The 25901-nt window shown below is 43.9% G+C and overlaps 1 protein-coding gene across 1 annotated transcript; it reads left to right on the top strand.

Moving 5' to 3' along the window:
* Nucleotides 1-1281: 1281 nt before the first annotated feature.
* On the top strand, nt 1282-25620 carry MICU1 (mitochondrial calcium uptake 1; the record flags this gene model as incomplete). The annotated part of the gene is made up of 4 exons (XM_010167903.2): nt 1282-1479; nt 18276-18413; nt 24551-24659; nt 25605-25620. Coding segments are annotated over 4 exons (461 nt in total), but the record flags the coding sequence as incomplete, so codon positions are not given.
* Nucleotides 25621-25901: the final 281 nt, after the last annotated feature.

Below are 25901 nucleotides of genomic sequence, written 5' to 3'. Positions count from 1 at the left end.
CTGGAGCTCTTGGCAGCTGTTTTTCTTCCTCCCTTTCAACTTTTGTTGGCAGGCTGAAGAGGCTGAAGGCAAAGCAGTGGTGTTTGCTGGAGTTTCGGGAAGCTTGTGCTGTTGAGGCTGAGTGCTGGGCAGCATGTTGGGTGGCTTTTTTCCCCCCTCCTTTCTCACACTCATTGTCCTTAATGTGAATCCTCTGTCTTGTTGGAAGAGATCGGCTATTACACAGAGCATAGCCCTGGCCTGTCATATCCCAGCAACAGCCATTCAGATGGGTGAGTGCTGGAAAGGGGTAGTGGGATACTTGGGGATGGAGAGAGGAGGCGAGTGTGTGTTTGCCTTGGCTGCCCCCTTAAATTAGCACGGGACCCTTAAAATAACAAACTGTTGGATTTTGCAGGCTGTGGCATCCTTCACATTCAACCTTTTGCCATATCGCAGGGGGTAGGGATGTTGTGCTGCACATCCTTGCCCTGTCCTGTAGCATCCACTCGAGTTGGGCAGTGCCTTCGAGAAGGTGCGGGGTGCTGAGGTCTCAGGGGAGGAGGAGGATGCTGTCTGTGTGCATGGTTTGCTAAAAACATTGAGATACTGCTGTTACAACGTGTGTTTTTGCACTTGGCTGTCTTTATGCAAATACCCCAGTCTGCTGGTAACTCAGATAATTCTGCATTACTTGTTATTCTGCCGGCGCTGCCAGTGAGATTGTTTGGGCTGTTTCAGCCTCTGGGACTTTCGGCAAGCCCTTTGCTCTGGGTCGCTCAGCCTCTGCCTGCAGCTCAGAGGGGTACCCCTGGGTAGAAAACCCCTGGTTTTGTGCACAAGGGGAAGGGAAGTGCAATGTGAGCTGACTCGGGTTGGTGCGAACTAACAAAGGCTGTATGGTAAAGTAGAAGTGGAAGCTCCAAAAGTTGTGCAGGCTTTTTTCTTCCCTGTGGTTGTCTCTGCTTTCTTTCATCCTATGACTTTGCTGGGAACAAGGTGCTCTCTGCTGACCAGGCATAGGATCAGTGCTAAAATGCTCATCTGCAAACTGGGTGAATTGTTTCTTAAAGCTGTTTCTTAAGCATTTTATTCTCTTCTTTCTTTAAAGAGGACTGAAAAAAAAAAAAAGCCTAAGTTCAGCCACATTTTTGAATTGTCATGTCTTTTAAGAATTATTTCAGGGAAAAGAAAAAAAAAAGAGGATAACACATCTGAGCCTGGAGTACTTTGTACTGGTACTTGACTGGTGTAAGTCTCAGTGGTGTTTTTGATGCTGACATCCTCCCTCTTTTTTTTTAGGTCCAGAGCATCATTCGCTCCCAAACCAGCATGGGTATGCGCCACAGAGACCGGTCAACAACAGGGAACACCCTGAAAACTGGCTTCAACTCTGCGCTGACAACGTACTTCTTTGGGGCGGATCTGAAGGGGAAGCTGACCATCTCCCACTTCCTCGACTTCCAGCGCAAACTGCAGCATGATATTCTGAAGCTTGAGGTTTGAATTATTTTTTACATACGGTGGAGAGGGCAGTGCAGCATGAACAGTGCTGCATGACATGGTTTCTGGAGGAAGAGCAAGAGCATGGGAGTTGTGTGGAGGGAATTACTACAGCTGCAGGTTGTAGCACTCATGAATCAAGCCTATTGTTAAATTTCTGATGAGCATTTTAGTGCCTGTGGCACTCCCCAGGAACACCTTTTTGTCTTGTGGAGCTGTTCTTGTGGAGTTGCAGCAGCAGCCAGCACGTCACAGGTGCATGTTCCTCCATGTGGTGCTTGCCTTGCTAATGCCTTGGCACTGCCAATGGAGGGTTACAAGGTGCTTTAGAAAAAGACAAAAGAGGTTGTGAGCAAGTCTGCTGCTACCTTCCCAAGGAAAGTTTGTCTCATTCCTAGCGAGCAAGCTGTGCCCTGAAGCACTCGTTCGTAACAATCCCCAAAATAGGTGGTCTCTGTTATGTGCCCTCCATTGTTCACTCCTGGGTTAATGTGCATTATAAGAAAAGTCCATATATTCTGAGATTCTTACTCTTCAATTGAATTGAAGGTCTCCTTTTTTCTTTGCATTACCAGAAGTTAACAGCAGCTCCTAATCTCCCTCCTCCTAGTGACATAGCTGGAATTTAAGCATCAAGCTTCAAAATTTGGTTCTTCTGACTAAAGTGAGTACACGAATAGCAACGGGGGACTTCTTGGTCTGTGTTTCAGCTCACAAGTGGAGCTGACTCAAAAAAGGTGCTCTGCTGTGGAGCTCAGGGGTTTGACCTGGCTTGAGCAAAGCCAAACTTTTATTTGCATCAGAAATTAGGATTTTGTGCACAAGAAGATCCCCCCACAACCATAATGTGTTAAGACAACAGTATTTGGAGCTCACTACTGCTTCAGTCTGACATATGAATGTCGACATCCTCAGGTTGTGTGATCCAGCTAATGGAGAACACTTTATTGAGTTCCGATTAAGTCAGTCATTGTGAACTTAACCTGAATCAATTCCCTTTTTTATGTGGAGTTTTATGAATCTGAGTAAAAAAAACTGACCCAAGGACTAATTTTTTTAATGAAGGTAATTGTCCAGTTTGCTGACTTCATTTAACTGGTCATTAAAGCAGGTGATGCAGCTTTACATTGGCAGGGGGAATAGGCTGGTTGAAGAAAATGTTCTTCTTGAACTGGAAAGTGTTGATTCCTCAGTGCCTCTGCAAATTGAAAATGAATGCAGTACTTTTTAAGCCTAAGAAACATAAGCTTAAACTTGAATGCAGAGGAGAGAGAAATCGAGATTATTCTATTCTCGTTTGCTGTCCTGCTCTGGTTTCCCACTGCCACATTTACTTCAGGGGCAGGCAGCAAGGAGGCACTGGAGTGTTATTCTTGACCCTGTGCTGGAGTTTCTGACAAACTTAATTTTTTCCTGAGTTCATGATACTAGTGCACCTGATTTTTCTGTTCATAGTTCTTTTTCTGTTCATAGTTCTTTTTCTGTTCATAGTTCTAATCGATTTCAGCAATACAGGCCTATTTCTGTTCTCAGCATTATGCAACGTGGCCTCTCTCCTCTTCTGCTTTTATCTCTTTTGACATATCTCCCACCTTCTCTCGTTGCTTCACATTTGATGTTGTTTGTTCACAGTAAAGCGGCTTTTCACACAAGTATCTAGTGGGTTTGCATTGCTCCTTTTCATTAGAGTGCTCTAATGAACTCAACCGCTTAAAAATGTGGTAATTCAGAGAAGAGACATCCCTCAAGTATTTACCTTGACCTATGCAAATCAGAAGAACATGAGAAGTGGCACTAGGAAATACTGTACTACAGAGCATCAGGTAACTCACATAGGTGATTTTTAATGGCTTCCCTTGTTTTATGTGTCTGTTTGGGTAATGAGCCTGTGAACACAGCGGTCATTTGTCAGCCTCATGCTCAGCTGCCTGTGCAGATCATCTCTGGCTCCTTCTCTTGGCGTGGCTAGTGTTACTGCTGGACAAGAAGGAGCAGAGAAGAGCTGGTGGCAGATCTGCCAGGGGCTCAGTTGAACTCTTGTACCCTTGTCTACTTATCCTGTGCTGGCTTAGCAAAATTAGTATATGGTCTGAAGCTGGGATGTTAATTTCAAAACCAGTTTTTGTTCATGTTCGGTGTCTGAACTCCAGAAAAGCCTTTGGGGAAATGCACTGTGAGCAGGTCTGAAGAATATCTCTTGGGGCTGGTGCAGCCCCTGAGTGACACGATGCCTCTGTTCTCAAACTGGAATGCTTGCATTCTCTCTTCCAAATGAAATAAACTTTAGGTAAGATCTTTTCTAAAGCTGTTTTCCCTTGGGCTCAAGATCCAGGCATATCTGCAGTTAATATACTTGGGAGCTGATTTCTTCTGCTGACTGTGAAGGTGGAACAATAGTTTCTAACCATATGAACCCACATTCCTCTTAATGATTTTGGTTCATTCTTTTCTTACCAAAATATTAATGCATATTTCTTGTTAAGACCAAGCAGAAACTTTCGAAGAGGAATTAGATCAGACAGAGCCCTGAACATTTCATTGTTCCTTATGGCTGAAGTGCTGACAGCATGTTTAAGTAACCGTGGCCTGCTGTTTTCTTCTTCCTTTCTGCTTATTTTTCTGATGAAAGTACATTTTTCATCATTTTATGGAAACTCAGCAATCAACTCAGTGGCAGGAAGCGAAGGATGAGAAAAGTAAGCAGAGCCAGCGGGACAGGAGAAGCTTTTAATGGCTTTTTGTGGTTTGGCTACCTTGAGGAAGCTGTGGCCTCCTTGTTGCATTGCAGGGTGGTCCAGCTTAGCTAAGGCTGAGCCACGGGAACCAACCCACCAAATGAGGCAGGCTCCCAGCAGAGTCCTCAGGGTTTTCTTACCCCATTCATGCTGCCTTGCATTAGTGCCTATGGAAAGACTTCCTCTCCTCTTGTTGCTTAGCATCACAAACGGTGGGTGACAAGTTTGTCTGGACAGGCTCTGCAGCTATAACGTGTCCTGTTAGGACAGGCGGTACTGGGCTCGAATGGTGGTTTGGGGTTTTTTTTGGAGTGAAAGTACTCTGTGAGTTAGGAAGATGAATAGGACTTGTCATCATCGTTTATGCTATTTCTGCTTGTCAGTGTCTGTCCTAGATATTCCTGTGTCCTTGGTGGACCAGGAGGAGTCCCAGCCAGCCCGTGGATCTCTTCCAGCCTAATTTTTCTATGATTCCGTAAGCGCATGTAGAAAAGATGTGTTAGCTCTTTGTTCTCCATTTCTGTGTCACTCCTGAAAGGCAACCCCAAACTGCTAATAGCAGTGATTTAATCTCCATATTTAGTAATCTTTTATTTCCCCAGGTCTCTTTCTGCCAGCAGTGAGATATGTGCCTGTGGCGTAGGACCTTAGTAAAGAATTTTTTTTCAATTTGCCTACAGTGAGATTTCTATAGCACATTGTTTGCCTGGCAGTTACTGACAGAGGGTGTTTGTTCTCAGCTGAATTGGTGAAGCGGATACTAATCCAGCCCCACCCCTTGTAGATTTGGGACTGTCTTCCTGGTGGGGGAGATCTCATGGCTGGAGAGGCAAGGCTGTGCTGCATGGCTTTGGCCAACGCCATGTCTCAGTCTGGTGTGATCTGTGGTATACACTTCAAGGTGGTGGGATGCAGCTTCCCATGGAGGACCTTGCCAGGTAGACTGAAGAGTCAGATCCTCGTGCAGATGCATATCCTTATGCTTAAACATAGCGATCTTTGCGGATCTTTGTTTACCCAAGGGTGCCCAGGTAGCAGTCCCTCCAAAGCAAGAGGTCTTCTCAAGCACTGGAGCAAAGAGAAGTGAAATAGGATTCTGTGAGAATATGACAAAGGGACCACACGTTATTGCTGCCACCTGGAAAATCACCTGGTTTATGTGTCTGCTCTGTGACAGGTGATGTGAGAGACAGTAACTACTTTACCTTGGAAGCTGCTGTTTTCATGATCAATGCTGATATGATTACTGCTTGATTTGGTTTTTTATGAAGAAGGGGTGATGGATGCTCTTCCATCTGCACATATCTTGTTAGAAAGTCCTAGATCTTTTTGGATCTCAACCTGTGTTAACAAATATTCTGGTTTCAGAAGGTATTTCTGATGCTTCACAATCTGGTTTTAGGGTTATAACTTGAGACTGTAAATGCCTTTCTGTTCTGAGTCCCGGTGCTGGGGTAGCTGGTATCTGAGTAATCCTGTCCCAAATGTTAAAAACTACTGTGTTGTTACCAGTTTACTCAAGATTTTTTGGGTTCTGCCTTGTTTTTGTATGGGCTTGCAGACTGATCCAGACTTTCAGTGATTTTTTAACATAGGCAACAAAGTTTGTAGTAGTGAGTCACGTATCTTTGTATCTGCTCCAGTGATTTAGGGTGAAAGAAAAGAGTAACTTAAATTAGTTTGGCCTGAAAGATGAAATCTGGCAATGTCAGATTGGCTAAGCTTTGTAAGGAAGGGCCCAAAACTCAGACTTTTTGGAGGTCAATTTGCTATTGAACTTATATGAGACATTTTTATTTTTAAGTCATCCTTATGGCAGTCTCTCAGAGTCATCCTAGACCTGCTGATCCTCTCACTGTCAACTTCACTGCTGGCCCGGTCACCATAGGAACAATGATGGGGGCTGTAATGTTTTCCCTCTTTTCTTATTAATTCCTCCTTCTCTGCATCCTGTAATGAATTTTGTATACTTACATAGTTTTGTCGGTTATGTACCTATAGTTCCTCCTTTAGTCCCCTACTTGCTTTCTCTTCCTTCACATGGTCCTTATATATGAAAAGCTGGACCAGCACTTGTTGTCTCTTTAATGGGGCAATTAATGGCAGATAAAAAATTGTTTGGGTTCTTTGTTAGTTATTTCCTGACCTGGTTGCAGTGCTTACCTGACATCTCTGATGTGCAAATGTATTAGGGAATGGTTTGAGTCACCTGGGATGCTCCAGTGAGGCTGCAGTATGAGATATTACAAGATACACTTTGAAACCATTCAGTATGCCGTGGGGAAGGAGGGGAGGATAGGCTGGTTGTTAAATACAGAAAGCTTAAATGCGCCTCATGGGTCCTCCATTTATCCCAGAGGATGAACAATTCCATGGGAAGGTGAGGTGGGATGCAGCATCGGGAGGACCCAGGCTTGGTAACATGTACTGCCTGGCTTGAGAGCTCCTGCCCTGGGAGCACAAGCGCTGTAGCTGGGTTGTGAGCAGTGGGATGCAGGCAGCCCAAGCTCCAGGGGTGGTGAAGGCCAGACAATGGCTGCTATGGGAGGGCATAGGTAAAGTATAGAATTAGAGCAGAGAGAATAATATTAGTAAGCTGAAAATACAATTAAAAAGCAGACACTTTTTAGGCAGCCAAAGGAAAACCCAGAGCAGCTTGGCTTTCACACTTGTGTTCTGGTGTGTTGCCTAGGAGCTTCTCTGCTAAGACAACAGACCAATGTGTACTTACGGGCTGCCTGTGCAGCTGCAGGATGGGTGCTGTGAAGCTGACAGGCATGGGAGACAGCGGTGGAGGATCAGATCTGTTTACTGAGTGGAGACCTCCTGCAGTGATCCTCTGCTACCCACTTGTCCCTTTGTGCTGTTACATACCAAGTTCAACCTTTTCTCTTGGTTAATCCCAGCTGACAGAGGCAGATTAGGAGTGAAGGGGTCAGCGAACAGGATGTCTTGGAGATCATACCTGTCTCTGCCCGAGTCTGAGAGCACACACTCTGGGTCTGTGTCTCTGTTGTCATCCCCTGACTCTAGATTCAAGGTATGTTGATAGCTAGTAGTGTTTAAACAGCTCTAGAAGGGAAGAGGAACTTGACATCAAGGGCTTTTTCCCTTTAGAAGTCCTTACTAGAGTCAGGGATGGACAAATTTGTGACGAGTTTAGTGCCAAGGAGAGAGGAGTTATCAGGCTTATTCCTGCAGATCTATATACCTCATGTGTTTAATGCTTTAGGGAATTGAAATAAGTCTGACGACTGTGACTTTGTGATGGATAGCCATGAAGATGTTGTGAATGACAGAATTTTGTGATATCTCTGGTTAAAAATGGGATAATCTGACCACCGTGAATGTTTTAATGTCAGGGGACTCTGTAGTTAAGGAGTCACAGCCCAGTGTATACATATGTAAGCTGGGAATTTATAGGCAGGCAGTTGAAATTATTTAGACAGCTCATCAGACAGCTTATCGTGATTTTAATGGCATTCAAAGCTTCTGGCAACCTGCTTTTGTCTTGGCGTGTGAATGGAAAGGGTCATGTGAAGCTTTCAGGTTGACTGTACTGTCTCAGTTAAGGTTTGGGGAAAAGCTAGCGTTCAGTTTTTGTCCAATGTTGGCCAAAGACTTGGTAAGAATTCAAAGTGGGATGTTAGTATGGAAAAAAAAAAATCTGGAAAATAGGAATAAGTTATGAGGCCATGGCATGTGCAGCTTAAAGGAAAGACAGAAGGGAGATATAACTGTCTCAGTAAACATGAGGAGTCACTATAAAGAAGACTGAGGCAAGTAATTTTCATCAATCAGTAGTGGCAGAGCAGGTAATGAAAGGCTTAAATGTGCACTAGGGAAAGTTTAGTTTAAATACAAATCAGGTTGCATTTCAGTCCCTTTTTTCATTAAGAAGGGAGAGCGCCAGTAGGTGGGTGCGTGGTTCATCGTCATGGGTGAGGTACTGAAAGCTGTGCTTTGACTTTGTCAAAAGATGCCATATACCCCATCCCTAACTCATTCCTTCCCAGTACAGGCTGCACAAGCAAGTGGGGAATCGCCCGTTTCAGAGAAAGGAAACTGTTCCAGTGCCTCACTCTGAAAGGTGGAGGAACAGTCAGGTATCAGCTGTGGGGTGGTTTAGAGGGGCTCAGGATCATAAGAATGCATCAAGCATCTGCATGTCAGCTGTGAAATGCTTGGTGAGATGTCCTGGGGGTGCTAACGGGTGCGCTTCAAGGAGTGATGGGCATACCGGCCCTTGAGCTCTGCTTCAGTCAACTCCATACTCAGCCTACGTGAGCACAGGAAAACCATGTCTGGCTGTGTGGGCATCTTCAACACAACTGTTGGATTGAAATCAAGTAAAAGCACTCAGGCAGCCAATTCTTAAATTGTGTCTTAGCTGTAACTTGGGTCTGCTCCATCAGCAGTGACAAGTGAGCGGTTGCAGTACTACAACTGGCACTGACACACTGAGGTTAAGGGCGGTGACACCAAACAGGTACCCGGCATCAAGCTGAGAACATCCTGTAGTCAGCAGACCAATATAGTCAGTGGTCCAGAAGCGTGCCAGTGAGGCTGGCATGGATGTGACAATACATGTGCATTGAGGTGCTGCAGCTGCTTGTGAGCATCTCTGGGACATGGCTCAAATGCACAGGAACAGCTTTGCCGTCTCCTCATTTGGGACGGATACTTTATGGACTGATTAAAGCGATCATCACAATGCCTGGTGAGAAAACACCCACTGTGGTATATGCTGCTGCTTTGCTTGTATTTGAACTGGGTGACTTAAATGTGGTTGATGCAGCAGCTCTACAGGGGAAGCTCTTTGAGGATTTTATTGGATTTTCTATTTATTGCATCGTTAGTAGCAGTAGAGGGTTTTGCTCTGTAACAACAGGCTCCTTTGGTTTTTGAAGTGTGTGTAAATCCACTTCTGAGCTCCCGCAGTGCAGCACACAGCCCTGTGCTCATGCAGGCAGCAGAGCCTTTTGTAGGACCCCTGCAAATAAAATCCCAGGAGAGGTATTTTGATGAATTATATTGACATGAGAGTGTGTGTGCAGGTTTGTATTGCCAAGTCCATAAAGAAGGGATAAGCTAGTTAGCATAGATGCTTTTGTTATGTGCATGCAATTCAGTTAACCAAGAGCCAAGTTGTCCCAAAAGATGATGGTGAAGAGATTGGGGTTATCTGTGTGACACGACGGGACTGCAGCCTGTGGGGCTGTGTTAGCTGGGCGATGTACCTGGGCACATAAGCCCCGTACAGGGGAAGGCTTTGGACTAACACTCGCTCATGCCCGGCAAGCTCAGCACACACATCATTTCGTACTGGTGCTGGGTTTTGTGCTGTTAGCGAGGTGGGAAAGGCAAGAACCATCACCAAAACTTCTGCATCTTTGTTTTGTTATTGCGGAGCCGTTGCTGAGCCATTTGCAATCTCCTGATGAGCTGACAAAAATCAAAGCAGATGTTTAGGGCTGCATGTTTTCCATCTTCCTATGGACCCTCAAGTACAGTGACTATGGGAGCATGCACAGTGTGTTCTATTAATCATAGAAAAAACTGAAACATTCATCACCCAGTGGGCTCGCCGTGATTCCTTGGGTGAGAATATCAGGCAGCTTCTTAAGCACAACCCAAAATAAATACGAACTAAGTCCTGTAATGATACCAGCACGCTAAAATTGCTGATTGGGAAGTTTCCAATGAGCAATTCCTGTAGCAGATATCTGACTTCTGCCTCGTCCTTCTGCTATATGAACAAATGCTTTAGTCCTCTTGCTTTTTTCCCCCTTTCAAGCTCCAAAGACAGAGCAGTTCTGTACCTCCACATGTTGCTATCTGGGCTTCAGCTCCTGACACTGCTTCTGTTGGTGCATTAAGAACATGGGAGCAGGATGCAGGTACTCCCTTTTCCCTGCTAGGCTGAATCAAACTGCTGCAAACTTATTTTTCTTGGCAACTTGAGCGCCGTGGTCAAGCAGAAACAGCATAAACTAATAGGCGGTAAGAGAGCTATATTTCTTAATAAAATTGTGTATATCAGTTCCATGGAGACTTTTATTTGTGTTTTTCAAAGTAACAGTTTGGCTGTGGTACTTGTGGCTCTGCCATCCCGTGGGTATCCCTGCGGTGTGGCTGGGAACTTGTACTGCTTCTCAACTTTGCTCTTTTCTCATTCAGTAAGCATGTAAGATGGAAAAGCTGTTCCATACCTCACATTACCAGGTACCAGGAACATTGTCAAGGGCAGGAATGGTGGTAATGGAGCCGGGTCTGGAGAGCAGCAGTGGGAGGTGGCTGTTCATCTCTTCCCCCTTCTGTCCCGGCAGTCAAGCGAGTGCTTCCCTTTAATTTATCAGACGTGTCCTTTCCCCTTAGTATTACTGATTCTTCTCCTTTACATTTCCTTCCTTTCATTACTCCACCGCATTAAATTTCAAAATACAGATCTTTTTAGAGCTGGCAAGAAGTTACTGTGATTCATGAGGATACATTTCAGGTACGGCCATCTTTATATAACCTTTTTTAATTGCTCATTAAAGTATAACAAGTTGCTGGTGATTGGAATTCATTTTTTTCCCCTTGCAGGCAGCAGGAGCATGCCAAGGTCAATGAAACCTCAAAAGCATCTATGAAACACCTGGTCTGCTGGGATTGCACTGCCGCTGACAGATGTACATTTTTAACCTGGCTGCTACATGTTCACTTAAGCTGCTCTTGGAGAGCAGAGGGGAAAGTGCGAACAGGGAAAGTGTTTGGAAGATTGGATTTTTCTTGTGTGAAAATAGCTCCCTTTTCTTTCATATAATTTTTTTTAAGATAAAAAAGATAAGCAAGCTGCTGCTGGTAGCATTGGGAGCGTTTTTCCTGACCTTATCCAGCTGTTCAACCCACACTTGAGTCCAGGCAATCAGGAAGGAGTTAGTGGGCAATTAAATAATGGGTTGCTCTGGCTAGTTTTACAAGGCTCAGAAGTAGTTTCCAAACCTGAGGACTTGGCGGTGCTGTCTGCCCGTCCCCGGTGGAGCAGGGACCGCCATCAGCAGTAGGCAGCGTGCCAGCTCGGCACAGCCGGTGTTGCAGCATGCCAGGGCAGAGGCTGCTGTGGCACGGCAGGCAGGGAACCTCTCAGCCTGCTCCAGGCATTGGAGGTGGGTCATGGTGGTCGTGGTTTGCTTCTCTGTGTGGGTTATCCAGCTTTGGACTGACTTTCTTGGGCAGCCTGGGTTTGTGCTTCCCAGAACAGCCTGCGGATGATGGTTCAGGCTGGGTTTGGCATTTCTTCCTCTGCATCCTTCCCGTTTGCATTTCTCCCACTTGGTAGCTCTGATAATCTTTACAGCTGTTTCTTCAACTTTTTTTTACCAAATAACATAATTAAGCATTGTTGGTCCCATCCAGTGGCTCTTTGCAGGCTGTATCTGGAGCAGACTGGGTTTCACCTTGCAAAACCCAGTGGTTTAGATCCATGTGCACTGGAACTTTTCAGCATAATTAACAAAAAATTTAAAAAATGAAACCTTTGAACTTTCAAAATAAAAAGTCTTTAGAAACTTTTGTCTTGCTTTCCTTTTTATGCAGTAATTTGGTGCCTGTGCAAACACTACAGCTTACTCCCAAATATATTACTTTTTTTTTGGACGGGGGAGGTTGCTGTGGTTTAGGAAGATGTACAGTGTTTTCCCCTTTTTTTCTTCCTCTGTCATAGTTGTATATGCAACTTGACAAGAGCTCCTGGCAGCCTGCTTCTCCAGAACAGTAAACAGGGCCAGTGCTGCAGTAGTTTGTAGATAAATAATGTATTATAGCCTGTCAAATAAAGCTTTGAGCAAATACCACTTTAAAGGGTCATATATTGTGAATCTGAATATTACCCTACAAATCACTACTTCCCAGACCCTTTTGATTTCCTTATTACGCACACGGCGGCTCTCGGAAAAGGTCACCTTTTTCAAGTACCCCTAAACCTGACAGAATTAGTATTAGCAATATTTCTGCTATTGATATTTGTTTAGCCAGCATAAATAAGCTCAAAAATCATCCTTCAGTGCTTTTCTGTCCATCCCAAAAGTCCTTGTAGATTTTTTTTTTTAAAATCTCAATTGGAAATAAGAAGTGGCACAGATGTTTATTTTTTAGATGCTTGCTTTGAGATTTTAGGGAATACATAGTTTGTTTGATTGGGAGGAGAAGCCTTCCTAGAAATTTAGGAGCCTGTTAAAATATAGCTAGGTCTTTTGCTGATATAAATGTTTAAAGAGGATAGAAATTATATTCCCAGGATGCCTGGCTGTGGTTAGTTTGAAGTTCAAGAATATCTACATCAAATTTACAGAGGATAGGTTTAGGAATATTTCTGAAAAATAAAAACATAGTAAGTTGAAGATACCGATTCTTCCATAGCAAGGGTACTATGCTTCGTGGTATTTGTGTTTAATATCCTAAAACTGTGATGTGACCATGTTTCATGTTTTTTCCTGGTGTTTACAGACTAGCAAGGCCATGCAGTAACTCTTGGATGAGCCCATCTGCACTGATAGATATGGGCATAACTGCAGAAGAAGCAGTGCAGAGTATCTTCTCATCTGTGTGGCTCAGCTGTAGATATTCCCATCGCAGGATAAATCCAGGGAGTATATTTTCCTGTCCCAAAGCACAGACCGAGCTGATTTCCCCATCTCATCGCCCCAGGGCTGCTGGGAGGGTTGCACGGTAGAGGTAAATGGCAAACAGCATAGGAGGTGCCACTGCTTTCTCTTTTGGTGTTGCTTTAGGAAGAGTCTGAGCTGTGTTTTCCTCTTGCTGTGCTGTGTCACAGCTGGGTGTTCCCCTCTTGCATCAGTGGGTTTCAAGGCTCTTGCTGGTTTTGGTTGATCTTAACGGTCGTTTGAACCTATGCCGAGGTTGGGTGTGATGGTTATTTTAACAATCTTCTTCAGCAAACAAAGCAAGCCCAACAAAATAAGCCACTGTTCAGTTCAAATACCCAAAATGTGATGCCAGGTTAGGAAGGAGAAGAAATCCCACTTTTCAAGTGTGAGGTTTTTACATCTGTTTGTGGTGTGTGGTGATGCTGAGCCCTCTCTGAGGGTTTTGGTGCTCTGGCATCCCTCCCCGGGCAGTTGCAGAGCTGGTGTTGCTCTCTTGGGCAAAGTTCTGGTGGCAACAATGACAATATACTCCTCAGTGGTTTTTATACTTGCAGTCTCTGATTAGACAGGGTTTCAGCACTGGGGTTTTAGGTAGAAATTTCCCATATTAATGTGATTGGTTATGATAAATTTAATGAGGAGGGAGGGGAGTCAGCTAGAATGGGAAGTCTTCCCCTGAGGAGTGTCTGCTACCCAAGCTTGACCTTTTTCTGAAGGAAGGATGTCCTAGGGCCAAGTTAAAATTTTATCTTATATTTTCTTTTTGGAACACCGCTGTGTCTCAGCCAAAGCCGCATGTTCCGCTGTATCAAGCCTGAACTGGAAGGGACAATTCAGCCCCTGCCCCATGACGTACAGGGTGACAGGTCTGTAGGTCTGCTCATAGAGATATGATGGTGTTTGTGCTCTAAACCTTCAGTTTAAATGACATTTCCTGATTTCCCCATTGTTTTTCAGTTTGGGAAAGTTCTACATTTACAAGGTGAACCGTCTGAGTCTGCAGTGGTGTATGTGATGCCCCATCTCCATGTTAACCATGGAGATGGGGCATCACATACACCACTGCAGACTCAGACCAGAGGATCCAGAGGAGGTCTTCCTGCCCATGCCAGATGGCTCCTTAGCTGCTTCATTTCCCAGCAATTAGCCTTGGAGCTGGTGGTGGCAGAGGGAGATGAAAGGAAACCTGTCTGTGTTCAAGAAGTTCTAGTGGTTTTTTTTGAATAAAGATGTTTCTCGTGGTGGTGTCTCTGAATTGGTTCAGACTGGATGCTTCTCAGAAGCTGGCATTTGATTTCCCACAGGAGAAGGTGGATTGAGTTAGTGGGGAAAACAATTGTGAATTCTGGAAGCAGAGGGATTGTGGGTCTGTTGCTTTATGGTAGATCCTTCTATTGCCTTTCTATAAAGTTAGGCAATTAAGGGAATGTGGAAACAGAGAAAATTGTCTGTTTATTTGCCTTCTGCTCTCCTCATGTGATGAAACCTTTCCTCCTTGCTTAGAAGAAAAGAGTAGGTTATTTATTCAGACAGAAAGCTAAGCTAGAAGGAAGCTAACTCACATTTCAGCTTATAGAGAAACATAAAGATGTTCATCCTGTCTGGGTTTTTTTTGGGAGGTGGGAGTATTTAACACATGTTTAAGGTTACAGATAGGATTTTAAGTGATTGTAGAAAGTATCCTAATGTGGTATATGGACTGGCTACTGGGACTGGGCTGTTGAAGCTGGGTCAGGTTGGCAGTGGGAGAGTGAAGTGCTGTGCCCCATTTCTTCTGCCTTCTTGCCCTCCCATAAATGCCTTTGATTTCCTTGCACGTCATGTTGCCTTTTAATGAATTTAAAAATACTGCCTATTATATTTTAGGCTAATTTCTTCAGCATCTCAAGTGTCTTGGCTTGCAGGAAGAACACTGGAGAGCATTACTTTTCATTATTTACTGTACTTTGCCGGTGTGCAGATGCAGAATCCACTGCTGGCACCAAGTGGCTGCAGGTGGAAGCTGCTCTGGAGTTGTTGGACTCGCCATCCATCTGTGTTACTGTGTAGATTTTGGAGCTGCAGTTTGGAGGGGAGTAGGACCCCTCTGTTCTTTCTGCAGTTTCCCTGATGGTGGGTGTCAACACAGAGCTGCTCCATCCTGCAGCAGCTGGTGCCCTGCGATGCCAGCTGAGCGATAGCCTTGGCCGTGCTTTTCCTTTCTTTAAGATATATGAAGGGGAAAAAGGCTGTCAGAAGACTTGTTTGCTCGTAGTAAATCTCAGCATGCTCTGCCCTGCGTCCCATCCTTGTGGAGTTTGGGTTTTTTTTCTCCCACCCAAGTGACTGGAAAAATAACCTGAAGAGTAACATCACGTGCATGAAGGCAAAGGATTGCAATTACCTGGGAAAGGACACTATTTTTCCTGCCTTTTGATATATCTGGAGGATTTTAACACTTAACATTGTTCATAGACTGTGTATTGAGTACTGAAAGAAAAATTACTATAAGCTTTGCACCCTCCTTCATTTTCAAGTGCAGACAACAGGCAAACTGTGTTTGGCTGGCCATAAGACATTGAAGAAGGCAGGAGAGCAGAGATGTGGTACCTCTGCTCCCAGACAGGGAGGTGGGAAAGGGGGTGTTAGGGGTAGCTGGGTTTTTTTTAAAAGCTGAAATTAAGGTTTTTCCACTCAAAAATCATTTGAAACCAAATTTCTTTATGTATAAACACGATTGGTAACATATGAGAAGAAAACAGACAGAATTATCTCACTGAAATTTTCCTTTTTCTGCATCATCTTTAAATGACATTCCCTGCTCATCCCTTCTGTAATTAATTTAGATGTATCTGACACTAGCTTGGAGGCAAGTTTTGAACTTTCTTTACCCATCACTGTGATTCTGTCGCTTTTTCTCAGTTCATTGGTGATTATACTTGAATTTGCAAACTGGTTGTTGACCAGCCCCTTTCTAGGCTGGCCTTTGCAATGAATGCTGCTGTGTGCCTGTGTATGGGAGAGCATAATGCTTGGCTGCCAGGAATTGACTTCAGGCCTCTGTGAGTGTTTCAGTTAAATGTTAGAGGTGTTAATTTTAAAATTAGAAAAATCCAGAATAAGAAGCATTAATTAAATGGTTTTCAGACTTTTTTATTTCTCATGAATAATATTTGTGTGATGTTTTGACTCATCACTGCACCTGATGACCACCTGCAGAAATTAAAAATTGGAACCAGTTTTGGAACCCACAGGGAGGGGGGAATGAGTTGGGTTATTCACAGGATCTCAGGACAATTTTGTACTTAAAGAAGTTTGTATAAGTTATTTAAGTTCCTTCATCTTAGATTTGTTTTATCTTTATTTTGTCCTTTAACACAATCTCCCAACTGTGCAATAAATCAAAAGACTTAAGCTCTTTTGCTTCGTGCAGTGGGTCTGCTGTAGGTGAGGCTCTTGCTACTGCTGTGATCAAGACTCGGGCTGTGGCAGCAGAATGGGCACTCTACCTCATTTTCCATAAATTTTGCAAGATGCCAACAGTACTGCAAGCATCAGCATGTTAATCGTGCTCCACAATTGTGCTCTGCTGCTCAGAGCTGGTGAGATCCTCGTACTTTAATATTGGAGTTATTTTTAACAGACACTGTAGAAAGCTTTGCCTCCAGAAGAGCTTTCTCCGCCTGCCTTGGCTCACGTCTTAGCCAATGCGATAGCACTTGTTGATTTTTATTTTCCTTGTAGTACAGAGGAATCCCCAGTGCCTGGTCTAGACCAGATTGCCCAAACACAGAGTTTGCGTTTCCCTATGCCTCTGTCCGTCCTCTCCTTGCTTGAGTGATGGTTGAAAGCATGCCAGTAGAACCTGCCAGGAAACTTTTAGGCCGGTACGCTTCATTTTCATAATGTAAAAGGATTAGTGGGTGCCAAGTGGCATCAGGCAAACTCTTGGGGGGAAAAATTTGTCATGTGGCTATTTAGACAAGTTGGTCCAGATGCAATTTCCCACCAAGGAAATCCCTAAAACCCCGAGGACCAGAAGCTGAGGAGGTGAATTGCATAGCATAGTCAAAGAGCACATATATGAAAAGCATATATAGCCAGTCGTATCTGGAGCTCTGCCTGCACACAGGTTGAAAGCAAGGCTGGTGGGTCTGCTGGCTTTCATCTCCCCACCTTGATCTCAGTCGAGTGCCTTGATGACTTTTGTCTTAGCTGTGTAATTAAGCACAGAAGAGTGGTTAAGGCAGAAGTGGTTAACTTGCTGAGCAATATAACGTCACGTCAGTGGTACTGAGTTGTTCTGTAGGAGTTTAAAATTTAATTTTGTTGTTAAATGTCATCCTCTGGTTTGGGATCAGCTATACTGTAGGTCATGTGTTTTCTGATAAATTGGAAGGAAATCAAATAAGGGATCCTGAGTGCTGAGATCTGTAAAACTGAAGTTGGTTGAAGTCTAACACTGATGTTTCTAGAGCCTCAAAGAGGTGGCGAGGAGGAAAGGAAAAGATCAAACCTGCATTATTCATCTAACAGAGACGTGGCGCTCAAACTCAGCACCTTCCCAAGTCAGAATTGCTCTGCCCTTCTCCCCTGCAGCAAAAGCCAGGAGAACATAAACTAGTGCTGAAGAGGTGGATTAATGGAGAAGACCTTTCTCTCTTGAAAGGCTTGTGGGAAGTTCTGCAGGGGCCTCACAGCAGTGTTCGTAAAGGTCTTAGGACAAGGAGAACTTCCTAGGACTAGGGAAGGTGAGGCCTGGAGATGTCCATGAACCTTCCCTTGCTGAATCCACCTCTACAGAGCTCGGGGGAGTAAAGAACTACAATGAGACTTAGTTTTTGCAAGATTTTTCTTTCCTGGTGTATTAACCACCAACCCCCTTTACAGCAATCATGGAACAGCTGCTACATACACTTCTTTTGAAGCACACACTTGCATGTTAGCTCAGTCCTGCACAGATTTTTAATCAATCAGAAGATGTCACTGCAGCAGCCAAAAATTCTTTGGATGCTTATTCAGATGTCCAAGTAGGAGGTGCCTGGGGAGAATACCTTAGTATTTGTTCTTGCTTTTCACTCCTTTGGAGACCTGTGGATACTAGCTTGGTTCTAAGTCAAAGTGATCATCCTGCCTTTTCAAGTCCAGCTGTATAAATGCTGTCCTCCTGCCAGCTAAAACTAGGAGGGCGAGATACAAGGACTTCTTCCAGAGGTTGTCCAAGGAATAGCACATAAAGTGTTGACTTACTGATGGACATGACGGTCTTGGGGGAAGCAAGTATTCAAATGCATTAGGATTTCTCCTTCAGCAGTGTTTCCTGCAATGTTCATTTTTTATTACAGTGCCTTTTTACACCCTTCCTCTGAACAGAGCTTTCTGCTGCGCAGCCTTGTTTTCCATCTCCCCCTTTTTTTTTCCCTTCCAGTTTGAGCGGCACGACCCAGTGGAGGGGCGGATCACGGAGCGGCAGTTTGGCAGCATGCTGCTGGCCTACAGCGGGGTGCAGTCTAAGAAGCTCACTGTCATGCTGAAGCAGCTCAAGAAGCACTTCCAAGACGGAGAGGTCAGTGGTATTGGTGGCAAACTCGGGAAGTTGCGGTGGGGGCAGCCATCCCACGCCACGCTGAGCCATGAGTAAGCAATCTCCATCTTCCTAAGAAAAGCACCTGCACCTTGTTAAGCAGTGCGAGGAGACATGCTGAGTTTGCAGATGATAAATACTGCCAGCAGCAGGGAGATGGAAGAGGTGGGAGTGCAGTGGTCAGTGACCAGATCAGAGTGTAGGCTTCTGCCTATTAAAATAGATGCTGTAATTTTCAAAATTTAAATTCACTGAACGGCACATTGGGTTTGGAGCCAGAATAAACATTGAAGATGTGTTCCTGGTTACTGTCTTGACCTTGGATTAATTAGCTGCTGCTACTGCTGGGCAGTTTATTATTTACTTATGAACTTATGTGAAAAATTATTTGAATTACTCATGATTTAGAGAGAAATAAGGTTGCAGATCCTACATTCATTAATTTAGTGCTTTATCAGGTAAGGCAAGTATGGGCTGCTAAATTAATTCAGTATTAGAATTGCACGTCTGCTTCTATAAAGATGAATTGTTCTTTTAATAACTAGATTATAAACAAGCAATTCGTTAAAATGAGAAAGAATAGAAAGTCTTTGGCTGCATATGGGGTCAGTCTGACTGTTTTAGAGCTGCTTCCTCCTGACACCAGAACTGCCATTTATTTCTTAACTGGTTTAGGTGCAAAGTGTGTTATAAAACACAAGTGTTGGCCAGAGTCTAGTCCTTTTTTGTCCCTTTTTGATGTATTAACTGGACTTCTGTGATGTGCAAGAATACTCAGTTCAGGTGAAGCCACTCCAGTGACCTTTTTCCCCAAATTTTCTCCCTCTTTGACTGGTGCTGGAGGAGAATTTGGGCATACTGAAACAGCAGGGCACATAGGCTCATAGGTCTCTATTAACTGCAAGTAATGCTAACCAGTTAAAAGCTGGAAGAAACCATAAGTGAGCCAAAAGGCCATGCTCAGAGGTGCTGCGGTACCTGCAGCTTTTCATGGCCTTGGGTTGCCAGAAGGATCATTTTTTGCAGTTTCCCCTCATGTTTTATGGGAAAATAGGCTCAATATTTAATAGGCTGTTATCAATAGATGGTGTCAACTTGCCATCGGAGCTGAGACGCATTGCATGTTAATATTTGGAAATCTCACTTCTCAAGCTCTTTGTCACTGGCTTAAATAAGAGCATTAATGTTTCCAAGGTTGTGTGCGTTTATTTGATCTTGGAGTGAGATGCTGCAAGATTCAGCTTTTCCAGTACCTCTGCCCCCCTTGAGTTTTAACAGGAATAATCTGATTTCTTGTGGAAAAAATACTTAACTGTGATTTGTCTAACAGAAAATACCAGCTCTGTTGTTAACATTCCCAAACTGTCGATCCTTTTGCTGTGATTTGGGTTTTTTGTATATACAAGTATACACACACCCACACACATATATATATTATTGAACAGTAGCTGAGTGTTATGAGAAATTAGGCAGAGGGACTTACGGTGGAAGGTTTCTTACAGCAGATGTTTTCTTCCTTTCATGTGCAAGCCAAAACCCTGACATCTGTGGCAGAGGAAGAACTTTTTGTTTTTACCTTATTCCTCATCCCCAAATCAGCCAGACTGTGTTTCTATTTGCAGATAACCGCATTCAGAGCAGGTCTTTTTCTTTCTTTCTTTCTTTCTTCCAAGGACTTTCAAGGAGAGAAGTTGGGGAATAGGACAAAAAATGTTTGCAAGAAACAGAATTGGTGGAAAACACACAATTCCTTAGACAGGGTGGGGGTGAAACACCTCAAATCCCAAAGTGAGACAGCGGCCTCTCTGTTCAAGATATTTAACGGTTCAAGGAGATGTAAAGGATGTAAGAAGTGCCAACTGCTCTGCGTTGGAAGCAGATAAGCCTTTCTTGCAGCCAGGGCAGCTCAAAGTCAATGCTTATGCAGAGCTAGAGAAATCAGGCACTGAAATCCTCCACTGCAGCAGGTTTTAGCTCATGGAAAATGCAGCCTAGAGCCTAACTTGGCATTGTCTTTTATACAAGAGAACCTTTTCTTGAAAGTTTGCGAGGTTCTTTTTCCCCCTGGGGTATTTTAGAAGACCATATCCCTTGCAAGATTTGTGTGCAGCACTTTGTATCTAAATACACTTATTGGATGCAACAGTACTTTTATTGGATCACCCTGATGCAACTGTCAGTGTTTTTACATAGCTTAAATTTCTCCATCTCTTTAGAAAAAGGACTGCCATGACCAGAATAACTTTAACCATCTTCTGAGCTTTCTGGATAACCTAATCAGGGTTGCAGAGTTTTCTTTGTAAATGAATGGAGTATTAAGCTAGAGAGCGTTTTCCCACTTGAAACTGCAGAAGCTCGATGCTGGCATTCCTTCTTCCTCTGCTTTTGTAACCCAGACATCTGCACACCAAGCAGCTGCTTCTATCGCGCTCTGCTTTACTCCCATCCTATACAAAGGGAGCGGAGCCGATGCTATCCACTGCTCTCCCTTCAGCTCCCAGATCTCCAAGAGATGTTAAAGCCACCCAGCCACATCATTTATCCTGCAGTACTTTCCAGTCACTGAACAACTTCTAGGTCAGAGATGGTTACAATGCAAACATATTTTGCAGGAAGAATTTTTCCCCAAATCCCTTCTTTTCACACTTCACTAGCCTACTTCTGTAGCAGCATAGTATTGTTATCTGCACAGTTATACTAACCTGCTGTAACTCCCCTCTACACCAAAAGGAGTAGGGACTTTGACTTGCTATTGCTTTCCAAAGAGGGAGTAAAATAATCTTAAAAGTGTGGTGCTGGGAGTAATTGTACCAAACCTACCCAGCAAGCTTTATCTTGGAAATGCAATTTACCTTGTGAATGCTTTCTTATGAAATCTGCCAAACATCATCTTTGTCTGATGCAACTACCTTTTCTGCACAAGGCAACCCCGGCAGCCTCCAAAATGTTAAAGCTGTGGTTTTAATCTAACTTTTAGCCATTTTCCAACATCATTATTCTACATTCCTTTTTTTTTTGCTTTTGAGAATGGCATGTTTTCTTGTATTAACTGATAATCTGCTTTCATTTTGGCTTTTCTTGAAAGAAAATCCCATTTTACCCTGGATATGTGAACTCTTCAAGTTATACTTACACAGCTGCTTTTCTCCTAGTTAAAAAGGACTTGAGTTGTTTGTAGTATTTACAAGCAAGGTATTTGGTTTATGTCTCCCTAACCTCTGGAAAACACGTCCTTTGGGGGCTGTGTAGCATGTTTTTCTGTTGAGATGGTAGAGGCTGGAAGTGAGATGTAATTCTCCTTGGTTGAAACCTGGATTTCCAGGTGAAAAGCTCTAACTTTTGCAGAAAGTGTTTGAGCTGTTGTAAGGTGCATGTTGCAAGCAGATGTGTGTTTCTGGAGTCTGCCTGCTTATGTAGTGCTAGTATTACTTAAATGGTGAAAGGATTCTATCTTATGGATCAAAGGCTAGATCTACAAATGCCTTGAAAGAAGTGATCATCCAGATCCCATAATTGCTTCCCTGGTTCCTTCCAGGTATCCAATTTCTTGTGATTCCAAATTAACACAAGCCTCTGTTATATAATGGAAACATCTATCGGTCTTTCAGTTGAGACGTGAATAACTTACAAAGGACCAAGCAGTGCTGACAAACACATTGACAGGGAATAGATAAATTCCCATACTCAGACTTGTGACTGATGAAGGTGATCATTCATCTGTTGACTTGTCAGTGCAAGCCTGAGACTGTTCCACTCTCTGATTTTATTTTTATTTTGGTAGCTGGAAAGGAGAGTTAATGCTAATGCCAGCCTCAATTATAGGATTCATCAGTAAAATATTAAATTTCATAATACTGATGGCATTTTTGCTACAGAGATTCAGTATCTCTGTCCACTTGAAAGCCCAGATTTGTAGGATACCCCCGTACATCATTGGTTTTGCTTTTTCAGCTGGTGAAAGGACCACGAGTTTACATATGTAAGTATGTAAACCTTCCCTGTCACCCATTAAAGCAATAGCAACCGCAGTGTTGGTACTAAACAAGGGACCATTTTGCACGAACAGCAATGCTGTTTGGCCTTGACATCTGCCATTTTGGGGTGGAAAATTCCAGGAAAATGTAAAGTTAGGGCTCTTTGCTTAGAATAGCTTCTGGGATGCCTTGCAGCCACTACTGCAAACCTCAGATGTCCCAAACAGAGCAGGTAAACCACAACACAGTGTCATCTGCTGGCCTGAAAGTAGCCACACACCTCCCAGTTTCTGCAGGCTTTCCACATTTTTAGTGCTCTGCTCCCAGGCAGGAGCATGTCAGTCAGGAAATGCATAGCAGGGAGGTGTCCGGATGGGCATCTGAATTGCAAAGGTCTTTTCTCCTCTAGATCTCTTGTACAAAGCAGAGAAATCTTTTCAGTACTTCTTGCAGAAGTACCTAATTTTTTTATTTTTTTTTTCTAGGACAGTATTTTATTTAATTTTGACATAGGTCTTTTACCACACTGCTTGGGAAGTGGAGCAGGTACACAATTAAAGATCCCTGTACAGTAACTGTTTTTTTTGATTGATTGGTTGGAGTTTGTTTTTTGGGGTTTTTTTTTTCAGATCCATTGTCCATGTGTGCATTTTGCTACCTCATCATTTTTGGTCTAGATTCATGAATCCAGTGCTGTCAGAGCCTGCTGTTGCACTTGGTGTGCACACCGTGCAACGTGCATCAGCATTGTGTTGCCACTTGCTCAGTTACAGGGAAGATGGGAACAAGCTGCAAATTTTCTGTAATTCTTCTGCTTAGAATTCTAGAAGTGCCATGTCTGTATGAGAAGATTGTAAAAAATGTGCTGCTTCTTTCCAAAAAAGATAGATGGCTTCTTCCCTGATTAGAAGTTGTTGGGAAGAGTTTGAGCAGGGTTACAATGGATCATATAAATTTATATTTGACAGTACCTGCTGAATGTGTGGTCTTCCATCCAGACCATGAAACGGTGCCGTGTTATGCTGTTGGGATTTTTAGTATCTTGCTATATCATTCTGTCGTGCTAGACAGGATAGGAGGAGCCTGAGCATGAACTCCTCTTGACAAGCTGATTTATATCTTTGAGAGAGGAAGGCTGAGTGGTTGTTACCGCAGTGATGATTTACCTCCTCCATTGGCTCTGAGCTGTGGTGGTGGAGTTTGGAGGCTACAGCTCTTGTCTCAGCACAGATGCAGCCGTGCTGGTGCTGAATGGGTCAATGAAGTCGGGTGTTGTGTTGTGTAGTGTAACAGGGTGGGGGTCCCAGAGCTGTGCTTGTCAGCAGTTGCTCTCCTGGCGTGCTCCTCGCCGGCTGGATTGGTGCCAAGACGAGTGTGTCACTTATCCCCTGCCTGCCCATCGGCTGTGCTGGGATGCAGCCGTGCCAGCGCTGGGGGATCTCAGGATGCCTTTCCATTACTATCTGGGTGCATGGCTGTGGGTGCTCACCAAGCACACGCTTGTCCGTCCCGGAGCAAGCCATGGCCTGGGTGACTGCGCCCAGTAAGTAGAGCAGATGGCAATCCAGCCCCACAGCCGTCCTGCCACCAGCAGCAAAGCTAAATGGGGCACATCTATATGTGCTGTGGTTTGCAGTTTCACCTTCTGCGACACTGGGTAAGACATGGATCCTCCGAGGGATCCCTGAATCTCTTGGGGGAGACCTTGCAGTGCATGAACTATTTAATTTTTGTCATTGCAGGTGTGCAAGGTTTTAAAAAAAAATTATAAATTAACCTGCTTGCAGCGGTCTCCTGCAACCCAACCACAGGCTCATGGTGTGTCTGTCTGCTCTTCTGGGTGAGAGCTGGCTGCAGAGTGAGGGCCAAAGAAATGCTTTTTGGTCTCTGCCACTGCTGACTCTGCATGGGGAAGTCTCTTCCCGTTGCACAAGTATTGGGGCTGGGAGGGGAGCAGAGGTGGTTAACAAAAGTACTTGTCAAAAACCATGCCCTCAAGTGCCAAGGTAGGAGTGTTTTGAGTGTGCAGATGAATTCCTTTCTGGCTACAGCTTTGGGCTGATGAGTCATTTTGTCATTTGTAATCCAGGTAGTGTCATGATCTCCTTTTCCTATCACCATAAAACTGTCTTTTCTTCATCCCAGGGGCTGACATTTGAGGAGGTGGAGAGCTTCTTCACTTTTCTGAAGAACATAAATGACGTGGACACAGCTTTGAGTTTCTACCACATGGCTGGAGCTTCGCTTGATAAAGGTATTAGAGCTTGTGAGATGGACAGCTGAGGGAGCACGACACATTCTGTGTCTTTGGAGTTGAGAAGATGTCAAATGAGTCCAGCCTGACAGATTAAAAATGTACCAAAACCGCAGTTGCTCCTGTAATGAGAGGTTTAACTTCCTACGTCCATGGACAAAGAGGAATTTCAGGTTTTATATTTCCCCAGTTTTAGATATAGAGGGGGAAAAAAAGCTGAAATGTATAGCCTGAATAGATCAGGAAGAGGTGATTTCATGGTGACTGATTAGTAAGTGTTGATATCGTGGTGATATCTTCAGCAGAACGGTTCAGGCCTGGTGCGTGCAGAGGCAAGGTGACCCTAGGGAGTGTAGCACAGGCTCTGGTACCAGATACCAAGCACACTCGTGTTTTTTCTTCATCCCTCTTTTCTGAAGTTATTTGTTTTTTTCTCCTTTTACAAAGTACTTGAAAAATTATTGTTGGCAAAGACAAGCAGTATTGTAAGTATTCTTGCAAGCTGTATCTTCTGTAGAGATCTCTGTGATTGATGTGGCAGAGGCACTAACCAGTAGTGGAGCTGGTAGTAGAACTGTTCAACCCTTTTTTTATTTCAGCTTTGCTTAGAAATAAGAGACTTTACCTAGAAATAAGAGCTGTATGGCCAGATGCTGCATTTCTAATTTGAAATCCAAATAATAGCAAGCACCTTTGGAGCTCCCAGGCATGCTGGAGGGAAGGAGTGGGAGCACTGGAACCGCACTGAGGTCTCAGACTGAGCATTAAAATCTGTCCAGAGCAGGCTCTCTTCAGATAACCCACAGGCCAGAGGCTGCGAGTGACCAGAGGAGCTGGCTGAATAAACCTCAGAGCTGATGTTTCTTGGGGAGGTTGGTAACAGTGTGGTTTATCGATCAGACCAATCCATATCCTTCTTCATGTCATTGTGTATTTCCTTTTCAGAGCTAACCTATATCAGGTATGTTCTCAGATGTGACACACTGATTTAAAAAAAAAACCCCAAAACCCCCCCCAAAAAAGTCCAGCTCTTTGCTGCCAGGATCTGTCACAATTATTTGCTTTTCTTTTCTAGACCTTTTTTTAAGGCTTGCTTTTTTTTTTTTTTTAAACACTCGGACTGAAGGTATAAAAAAACCAATGGCAAACTCATTAGAAGTTTTTGGGCTAAGTGGAAAGTCTTGCCTACTGGAAAGGTAAAGCTGATGTATTTAGGCAGCTGCAAAATTAGATGTTTTGGAA

The sequence above is a fragment of the Antrostomus carolinensis genome, unplaced genomic scaffold (genome assembly GCF_000700745.2).
Source record: "Antrostomus carolinensis isolate BGI_N321 unplaced genomic scaffold, ASM70074v2 scaffold49345, whole genome shotgun sequence".
NCBI classification, from domain to species: Eukaryota; Metazoa; Chordata; class Aves; order Caprimulgiformes; family Caprimulgidae; genus Antrostomus; species Antrostomus carolinensis.
The sequence above is the reverse complement of the archived record's forward strand: the minus strand, read 5'-3'. Positions and strand labels throughout refer to the sequence as shown.